A 10362-nucleotide genomic window follows, 5' to 3' on the forward strand; every position below is an offset into this window, starting at 1 on the left:
TAAATATTAATGTTTCCACATTTCTCCAATGTCCGGTAGTGCCGTGTCAGCAGTTTGGGATTCCCCTCATTATAAGCAGGAGGAGAATCTGCGCTTTCTGATTGGCTACCTGTCACATTCAACAGGCTGCCTAAAGCTCCCAGTCGGGAAAACCCCTGATTTAGATCAGAGCAGCCACCACAATCTAAATCACACTGCAGGATGATCGGTTACGAAATCACCAGCGACAATCTTAGATCGGTCAACGATCTAAGATTGTCGTAAGGAGAAAATGAGGGCAAAACATTGTGTAGTGTGAACTATTGCGTCAGGATGTGCCCGTCTTCTCTATTTAAATCTAGTGATTACTGAAGGGCACAAACAGACTTCATAATCTGCACTCGTTTGGTTGAATGAAGTATTTATTTCCACTTTGGCTTTATGTTGTTTAGTTTTTATTCAAGTACGTTTTTTGTTAATGGAGACTGAGAATCCCTTTTGTTTATTTTGTTTATTAGTTCCAGTGTTGTGTTCTTTTGAAAATAAAGTGCATCTGTCTATGGCAGGAAATCGCTTGCATTATTAGTCATTTTCATTAAATCAGTGTCAGAAGGTCTTGAAACAATATTATTGTTTATCGCAATAATTTTTTTAGACAATCGCTCAGCAAAATTTGTTATCGTGACAGGCCTAGTTTCAAATTTTTCAAGACTCCTGGTAGGAGGATTTAAAGTCAACATGCGTAAAACAGAAGACAAACTTTGAGATTTTAGTTTATTGTTCACTCTTCAGACTTTCACATTAAAAGTGAATTCAGTTGGTTGTGATGCTAGTTCATGTTTTCTATTCTTGTTTCAGGATATTTTATGATCAATGGTCCTATCAAAACTACAAAGCTGGAATCACAGAACCTTTATTCACAGTTTCAGCATGTTGTCCACTTCATACTTCCACTTAAGTTTACAGTTTTAATAACTAGATATTGGAGTAAAGTTAGTAGGTTGGTTTTATCATGAAACATGATATTTTAGATTCTGCAGCGTCCTAAATGGCTTCTGCACCAACTTATATCAGTTCTATGCTTGATCACCTGTAAATTATTATAGACTAAAGGTACAGATTCTTTAAAGCATGGTTTATGATCCATGTTGCCTTTGATAGGTTTGTGAAAATTAAAAAAAAGGAGAAATAATGATTTCTTAGGCATCTAAACCACCAGACCCTATTTAAGAGGAGTGGTGATCAAAATCAGTCACTAAGGGCCACCGTCCGGTGTGTTTTAGACATGTTCTCTGGCTCAGCACACCTGAACCGAATGAATGGGTCAATAGGTCCTTCCTGCAGAACCTGATCTCATGTTGAGGAGGTAACGTGGTAACTCTAATCAACCTTGCAGGATTAGGGAAACAACCACAGCAAGCTTATGAAGAAAAATAGCAAAAAAGCAGGAATGTTTTCAGTTTGTAATCTTTAAATAGATTTAAAAATATTGGAAATTTAAACCTTCATTAGTCAATGTTTGAAATTCCAGTTCCAAATTAAACATGGAGGTACAGTTCCATCAAGCTTGGCTTAAAGAAAATTGTCTTCCTTACATTCACTTCCTCTCACTTTAGAAGAAAATGAAGCCAAAGCTCTGTAGCTCCACATCAAGCAAAATTTACTCATTCCCTTTTTTGCTTGCAATACATTAAAGTAGTTGCAAGTCCATTGCATCAACATCTTTCCAAACAAATGCTTTAAGTGTGAGTCATGTAAGCAGCAGTTCTCAACATTAGCTTTTAAAAACCCAAAGGTTAAGTTGGTTAAATGAAACTAAAACAGGACTGTGGTTGGAGAGGGGATTCCTACCGACTTGGCCAGTTGGCAGGCCTTATCAGGTGAGTTGACGATCTCGTAGTAGAAAACAGAAAAGTTGAGCGCGAGGCCCAGACGGATAGGATGTGTGGGAGGCATTTCTTTGATGCTGATATCCAATGCCTTCTGGTAGGCCTCTTGTGAGTTGTTGATGATGGCTTCATGAAAGAAGATGATTAATCAGGTGAGGATACACATGCTCAAAAACATATAAAACATCTGGATACCAATATGCATCAGCAAAATTTACATCCATTTAATGATATTAAGTCCAGACACAGCTGTCTAAATTCATTGTAAAAGAAGCTTTCTTAAGAAAAGCCTCATATCCTTCAAACTGATGTATTTTCCCCTGTTATTCGTTTGGGGTTAATACATAGACTTATTAATTCACTATTGTTTTGCTTTACTACCTGCAACTTATTTTAAAACAGAGGTTTTAAACTCTAGTCCTTGGGTACTGGAGTCCTGCACCTTTTATATGAGTTTCTGGTGCAGCACATTTAAATAAAAATCATCAGCAGGACTGAAGGCTTGAATGAAGGCTGAGATTGATTTACGGATGCTGGACCTTGGGTGCTTCTAGATATTCCAGATTGGAGTTTGAGACCTCAAAACTACCCGACACGTCTTGGCTCTTCTGTTATGATAAAAGAGTACTGATAAAATTCTGAAATACAAAGCCTCATTTTAATTTGTAAGTGGAGGAGTTTTCCGCCAAACTGGCACTACAGGTTTCCACTGCCTAGTATTGGCTGGGAATGTTGATCTGTTTCCATCAGCACCAAACTGATGTCAGGAGAAAGAACTGGAGGTGAGCTCAGGAAAACCAACAGCCAATCAAAATATGAGTTAAAAATGGGTAAGTTAATGACACTGGGGCATCTATTTTATAGAAGATTTATGTGATTTGTGTTGGTATTTTTCATCTTTGCACTGCAGCTCTCTGGATACCTTTAGAAGCCCTGGAACTGGTTAAGAACTGGCTTAGTTTAGTGGGGAGAAAAGAAAAAAGGCCAGCCCCCCCCCCCCCAATGATTAACAACAGGGTTGGAGAAATACAGATCAATGACTGAACAGGGCTTACACCCAACCAAGAGGGATCGTTTTAGATTTACAGAGGTAATAATAATCCATTCCATTCACACTTTATGGATGATTTACATAGAAGTTGCTTTCTGAAACGAACACGGTTCACATTGCGATAGAAAATTAGGAATAAATCCTGGCTATTAAAAGCAGCCAACAGCATGGTGCCGCTCTCTTTGCAGCAGCCCATCCCTGCTCTACAGCTGACAGATGTAGATCAAGGACAAAGAGGATGTCAGTATTCTGCCCACAAACACCTGAAACACGCCAAGTCTTCACGATATGGAGGATTTACAGGATCTCTGATCAGAACACATTCATCCCATCAAGCTGATAAATGAGCTACAGACCATTACACAGAAACACACTGCAGATCTAGGTTTTAGCACAAGGATAAATATAAAGCAATGTATGAAGTTGCGTTTTGCTTACTTTCCTTGTCTTCTCCAGTTGCCACCTCAGCCAGGTATCGGTAGTAATCTCCCTTCATCTTTAGGTAGAAGACTTTGCTGTCAGCGGGCGTAGCTTTGGGGATGAGATGTTTGTCGAGTAAATCCTGCAGGATAAAGGGTACAATTTTAAATGCATTTATATAGTAAACCCTAAAATAAAAAATTTTGAAAATATGAATTAAATAAAGCACCATCACCTTTTCACTGCTTCTTAAAAGCAGATGAGCAATATTAAAAACACACTGGCAAAATGAGCCTTTTGAGTCATGCCCACTCACACAGGTAGGCACAACTTTCCAGTGAAATTAGCATTTTTATAAAATAGAACAATGAAATTAGTCGCATGTTCAGCTCCCCTTGAGACAATAGTTAGTAGAACCGCCTGCAGCTGCAAGTCTTTTGGGACATGACGCCACCAGCTTTGCAAGTTTAGAGATTAAAAGCCTATTTTTCCATAATAGCTTAAGCTCAAATTATCCTTGCCATGTTCAAGTATTGTTGCATATGAATCAAATTTTCCTTTAACATCCTGAACGTCCCATGACCTTTATGATCTTGGTCACTAAGATCTATATCAGTTGACACTCTAAGTGGGCGATAATATAATTGGAAAGATGAGCTTTAATGCATGGCAACAAAAACAAGCAGCCCGTCACGATTACTCTTTCCATTCTCCAGAAGATTTTCTCCCAGGATTAAATAGTATTTAGCTTCATTCATCCCCATGAACTCTTATCCATGATGCTGCCACCATAGCAGACGAGGTTTAGTTCATTTTATCAGAGCCCCTTCATTCACATGCTTGCTGTGTTCTCTTGTGGCAAACCTCTCTTTTCCTCAAAGGACATTGAATTTATTTAGAGGACTGATAGTTAAAAGAGCTTAAGAATGCAAGTGAAGGTTTTCAGATCAAATGTTAAAATCAGTCCTTTACCTTCCACATCACAAGTATGAAATACTTTGTATTCAAGTATCAAAAAAATACAGTAATTTGCAGTTATGGCTTGGGGAAATTTGAACGAAGTTAAACATGATTGTTACAATGCAACGTAAATGTACACATAGCATCTACAAAAAGACTCCATCAAAAATAAAATATTCGATAAAAACAGAAGAAATTTATAGCATAAACCCCATTACAATATCCTGTCCGGAATTAAAAATCAGCTGGTCTCCAAAGAAACACTGACCAATGGAGCATAAAGTATATTCCCGACAGGTTTAGAAGCAAGTATTTAATTTTAAATACTTGCTTTTAAAAGCATGTATTTACTGTAATACTTGCTTGTAAAGCCTTGTGAAGCCCTTCTTGGGATAAAACTGCCATGTGAATGACATGCTGGACTTCTCCCTTTACTCCCAAATCATCATGTTTAAGTACCACATGCAGCCAGTAGGTGTCACCGCAGCATCCAATGAGGAGCCCCTTCCTGCTACTGCTCTACATGTTAATTGTTGACATGGCACAAAATAATCTTAAAACGACTGAGTAAGCATAAAAGAACATTTGTAGCGCTGAGATAATCCTGGTTGCTTCAAGTCTTTGAAAACCTGATAAGTAATATACCAAGTAATCCCAGTGATCTATTCATCTTCAAATTGCATACAAACAAATCTCTGAATCACCAACTTTCCAATAGTTTAATCAGAAACCTGCTTATTTGTTCTTTCCACCACCTGCTTTAACCTTTCCTTACCAAAACTTCCTTGCAGATGTCGTTCAGTTCCTTCTCGATTTTCTCCCTGTACTCCTTTGCCAGTGCAGTCTTGGTGCTGTCTGACTTCTGCTCCATGCTGGAGACCACCCTCCATGAGGACCTCCTGGCTCCCACCACGTTCTTGTAGGCCACAGACAGCAGGTTGCGCTCCTCGTTGTTGAGCTCCGAGCCCTCCTCAGTGACGGCCTTCATGGCTGCGGCCATGTCGTCGTAGCGCTCGGCCTGCTCGGCCAGCTTGGCCTTCTGTACCTGCTCTCCCTTGTCTGCCATGGCTTCTGTGAAGGCAGCGCGAGGAAGGAAGGACAGAGGAGAGGAAGTCGGGGACAAACAGGAACCACAGGTGAGTGCTGGATCTGATGCATGAACTAACTTTTACATTTAACTACAATAACGTAAACAAATTTTCTTTGTGTAACAAATTATTCATTACCAAAACACTCAAATGATTTAGAAATCTGTCACTTCATGCACAACAGCTAAATTTCTCCACACTGACAGACAGTGAAGGATATTTCTATTCCATCCTTAAATTAGTTGACATCGGCTCCAATCCCTTCAGTGTTTCACTCTTTGTGAGTAAATCTGCACAGCAGCTTCTTACTTCATTACTGTTATTATTCACACTGAATCACCTGCTTTGTCTTCTCACAGATTGATTTACACAAAGAAGCAGAGATGCAAGAAGCTGTTTAAATTAGGAAGGTGCATTTCTTCATTAAAACAGAGGTAAATTCTGGCTGCTGCTGCTGGTCAATTTTCGGCATCAACCAAGCAGTTTTTTGTCACATTATACTTCAATTTCTGAGCGTAGAAAAAAGAAGTTTACAACAGGACGTCAATTTGTACATACACATTTTCCCTTAGCCATTAGCCTCTGTCTGTAGTGGAATGTCCAGGGTTTGAAGATGTTGGCATCTCCAAACATTTAGTAGCCTTCTTTCAGCCAGCTGATTTGCAGTGCTCAGCAACCAGCAGGGAAGGAGCAATGCTTCTTTAATCTATGTACCGTACTGCCACAGAATACCCTGATCATCCAAGTGTTTGCTTTGGCATCTCAGTATACAAACTTCAAACTGCAGGAGTGACATGACGGAAAATCTTAGCGGTTGCCATCTAAAATAGCAAGCCTAAAGCCTGCAAACCACCAACACACGCAGACTGCTGTTCAAAGTCAGTAATGCTAACCAAGCTACTCGGCAATATAAGAATAATGACTGCTTTCCTCTTGAATCAAGAAAACCTTGTTTTTACACAAGGCTTCACATCAACAAATATAAATACCTATAGGACTCTCTTAGCAGTAAGATCACAAATAACTTTTTTTTTCTTTTACAAAGCAAGTAAAAGCTTTGAAAAAGTAAAAATTGGTCTGAAATCTATTTGGCAGATTTGTTTCTGTCTGATCAGTTATTACAGATAAACAACATGGCAGAGAGAACACTTTCGTCTGAATGTATTAGAAAAGTAGCCGGCATATTGTACCAGTGTCGATTTAGCTATCCAATGTGTGACCAATCGACTTCTTTAGCAAAATTCAATATGAAAAGCATATAGCCCACACCAGTTTATTAACTAGCAATACAAGAATGGAGTGTATGAGTCTCCACAGGGGCTTAGATGGAAGACAAAAAAATTCAATCCATCACTGGACAAGAACAACAAATGCAGTAACCCAAACGCCATGCAAGTCCTACTGCCCTGGCAACATGGTAACTGACTTATTGCTCTGGGACTTTTATTTTTTTAACATGTCGCGAGCACTTATGTGGATGACCAGGATGTTTCATTCAATAAAATTCAGATTCCCTGTGTTACATAAGAGGCTTTAAAGCTATGGGTCATCCCAGCTTTATAAAAAGATGAAATCAAACGATCATTAATGGGGAGAATTCCCAGCACACACCTGCGCCCTTCTGAGGAATGTCGCCCACCCAGTTTTACCTCACTCTTTCTCTCTCTCTCTGTCTCTCTCTCTCTCAAACACACACACACACACACACACCTGCCCACTGAGGTCAAACCATGTCCGGCTATACAAGTGACGCTTTTCATAAATGAATACAAGTTATATTTTCAGTGCCTAACGATGCCTCGCACAGAGAAAATACGAATAGTTTCACTGAACGAGTTTAACGGTGAGATGATTAAAGGAGCCTAGCTTACTTCAGTTCACAGTGAACGCCCTTTTTCGCCTTCCGGAAAACAACGGAGCCGTTGGCTTTACTCCCATTAATCGTCCGGTTTTAAGTCGCTTCATTCACAAATACGGATTCGACACACCCACAAGCTACCCTCTTAAAAAAAATGCCGAATACAAGAATAGACGCGTTAACGAGCAGCAGATTCGCGCTGCTCATTCAGCAGACGCCGAACAAACAATGACTGGGCAGCGGAGCATCAATGACTTCCACCTACACCCCAGACAAAAACGGCGACCAACGTGGGGCCCACAGCGACTCCATGACGTGCAGAGGGAATTCAACGATGTCTCGATAAACGTACATCGGTTAGTAAAAACGAAAAATAGATGTAGGACTGACCTGTGAATGTCTTTAAACGGTGTCGCTCCTGATGCCACGGCCGCACAGCTGATGTTCTCTCCCGCTCATCCACGGGGTTTCCCTCCAATCAAACGCACAGCAGCAGGGTCGCGCCGGGACGGATGACGTCAGGCCCATGTTGCTAGGTAACCAAATTTTCAGGCAAAATTTTTACCGCCTTTTGACCAATCGGAAATCTTTTTAGCTGAACTTCCTCTTCTTTTTGTCTAAATCTAAAAGAATATTGAAGGGAGATATTACACGCCCATATCTGTACAATACATTTAACTAACTAATAAATATTTTACAAAATTTTCATATCCTCCTTTCAATCTTTGTTAGCAAATAATTCCTGTTTTTTTTTCCTTTCTCACTTAGCAATTAAAAAAAACCCTGTTTATATATAGTTATGAAGACATAACAGGATGAAAGAGACTTTGTGACAGAACCATACTACTACTAATAATAAATAAAAACTGAATAAAAATGTGAAAATGTTTTAGTTTACACAATAATTACAGTGTAGTAAATGTAAAAAGTATTATGATACTTAACATAATGATGTCATATTCTGAGTGTAAATGTAAAATTACATTAGAATAAATTAATTTCTGACTAATTTTCTCTTGCTAGAACTAAAGATTTAGATACATTTAAAGCAAAGAGATAGAACAGAGGACAAAAACTCCAGAGAATGTTAAATGTTTTATCATATTTAAAAATGTACTATTTGTAAAAACTGAAGCCAACCAGAAAAGGATCATGAAAGCTTGACCTCCCTATTATTACAGTCTATATTTATTCAGAAGCTGCTTGGAAAAGGCAGTGTTGATTAGAAATGATGGGACAAAATTTAAGAAACACAAAATGTAACCTAAAATACTTTTTGCTCTCCCTACGCATAGAGAGAGGGCCATGGAGAACTATTTCCCCTCTGACATGCCTCTTTTACGTCCTTGGGGTAATGTTTACAACACCCATGTTTTCTTTGTGCTTAATGGCTCTCAATGAGCCATTAAGGTTTGTTGAACTCACAAAGTCCTAAAAATAGTTTTCTGACACTTTCCAGACTGGTTTCTTTCATGTTCTCGAATTTCTACAGAATGGGGCTGCTTGCTTTTTGAGATCTTTTAACCTACTTCTTGTTGTCAGACAAGTTCATTAAATGATTTATTGATTCTTTGTGTTAACCAGCAAAGAGTATGGCTACCGAAACTAAACTGTAAAATATCTGTGTTAATCACAGTTAACTTATAACTGTTGACACAACACTTGCGAAGTGGGTCAAGAAAGACAAAAGAACCATTTCAGAAAAAGATACAAGACAGAAATGCATAGAAAAAATACTCTATTTGATCATGTTCCCCTATGTTCTGCTTTACAATCAAACTTCTACATTCCATTTAAAAGCTTAGAAAATTAAATCCTATAGTATGTGTGATAATGGTTTTCCCCTTTTAGCCCTATAGGACTCTACTGTTCCTGTTCATCCAGTTCTACTAGTCATGTCTGGGTTTTGAGGGGTAACATAGGTGTAATCACAGACACAGATCTTCTCTGTGAGTGTAATAAAATAGTGAGGAAGTCTCAGAGTCATCAACGGGGCCCCTGACTGGAGCAATGACTGATTTAGCTTCAAGAAGTAAGACTCAACAGTGCAATAATGATTTGTACTTTGGTTTTCCAAAGGGCGTGTCCTGGATTTTGAGGTTTGCTGAGGCAGGCAAGAAGTAGCTGGAAAATGACTAATGCTCCTCTGACATTGAAACAAGGTCATTCAAAAACAACACACAGAGGAATAATGTTGCCAATATAGAGCAGAATGTCTCTACAGATTGAGTTGCTTTTCTCAAAAAATTAGCCAGTCCAAATCAAAGCACATTAGCAGATTTTTTTGGTTTCATTACAAGCACAGCTCAGACAGAGACCACTGGCTGAAAATAGGTGCTCTATAGCCAGGGAGAATTGCTTCACCTAATTATACCAGCTATTTTAATTTTTTTTACCCACATCGCTCTCCCTCCAAGCCCCCCTGACTCCATCCTGCTTGAACACAAACTACCCTCAGTCAGTTTTTTCTCCATGTTTGTATGAATGGCCAGGTGTGGCATTCTTTCATTCACAAGTCTATAGACAGGAAGGAAGGAAATGAATTACCGGTATGCTTGAAGCAATGCAGGCAGTGATTCACAGAGTCGAGTCACTCAAACACTTAAAGCAACAGGCAGCGTGGCTTCCACCCTGTTGATTTGTTTCCTACTGAGTCATCAGAAGGAAGAAGTTTTGAAGCCAAATAATTATTTACAATCCCTTGAAACGATAGCTTCCCCTTTATGGATGTGTTTTAAGAACCCTCCATTTAAAAGATTGCGGAACCACATTTTGGTGAAATATCAGCTATAGGTCTGAGTTTGTTTCCTCTAACAACTTTGCACATAGAAACTGATTGTTTTGTTGTTGTTGTTTGGTTCTTATGTTCAAAATACCTCAAGATCTGCCAGATTGGAGGTAGAGGGTCTGAGACCATCAATCTTCAAGTCTTGCCACCTATTCTAAATTGGATTAAGGTCTGGACTTTGACTGGGCCATTCTAAGATATACATCATTTTATCAAAATCATTTAATTGTATCTGTGGCTGCATGTTTTTTTTTTTTTTTTTTTTTTTTTTTTTTTTTTCTTTTTGTAGGGGTAAAAAGACATTTTTTGGTGTTTTTTAAAACTTTTTT

General features: G+C 38.8%; 1 protein-coding gene across 3 annotated transcripts in view; it reads right to left on the minus strand.

Moving 5' to 3' along the window:
* Positions 1 to 7733, minus strand: part of LOC106961330 (14-3-3 protein beta/alpha-B-like) — a 13266-nt gene extending 5533 nt beyond the window's left edge. The window contains exons 1-4 of one of the 3 annotated variants that reach the window (XM_015054986.1): positions 7259 to 7425; positions 5075 to 5370; positions 3358 to 3481; positions 1831 to 1994 (exon numbers count right to left, since the gene is read on the minus strand). In XM_015054986.1, the coding sequence (XP_014910472.1) occupies positions 1831 to 1994; positions 3358 to 3481; positions 5075 to 5365 (579 nt within the window). In that variant the 5' untranslated portion in view covers positions 5366 to 5370; positions 7259 to 7425. Of the gene's footprint in view, positions 1 to 1830; positions 1995 to 3357; positions 3482 to 5074; positions 5371 to 7258; positions 7426 to 7635 lie in introns of those variants that run through there. The other 2 variants (XM_015054984.1, XM_015054985.1) reach the window with 2 other exon arrangements.
* Positions 7734 to 10362: the final 2629 nt, after the last annotated feature.

Source organism: Poecilia latipinna, unplaced genomic scaffold (assembly GCF_001443285.1).
Source record: "Poecilia latipinna isolate Pla-1442-1.1 unplaced genomic scaffold, P_latipinna-1.0 Scaffold1289, whole genome shotgun sequence".
NCBI lineage: Eukaryota > Metazoa > Chordata > Actinopteri > Cyprinodontiformes > Poeciliidae > Poecilia > Poecilia latipinna.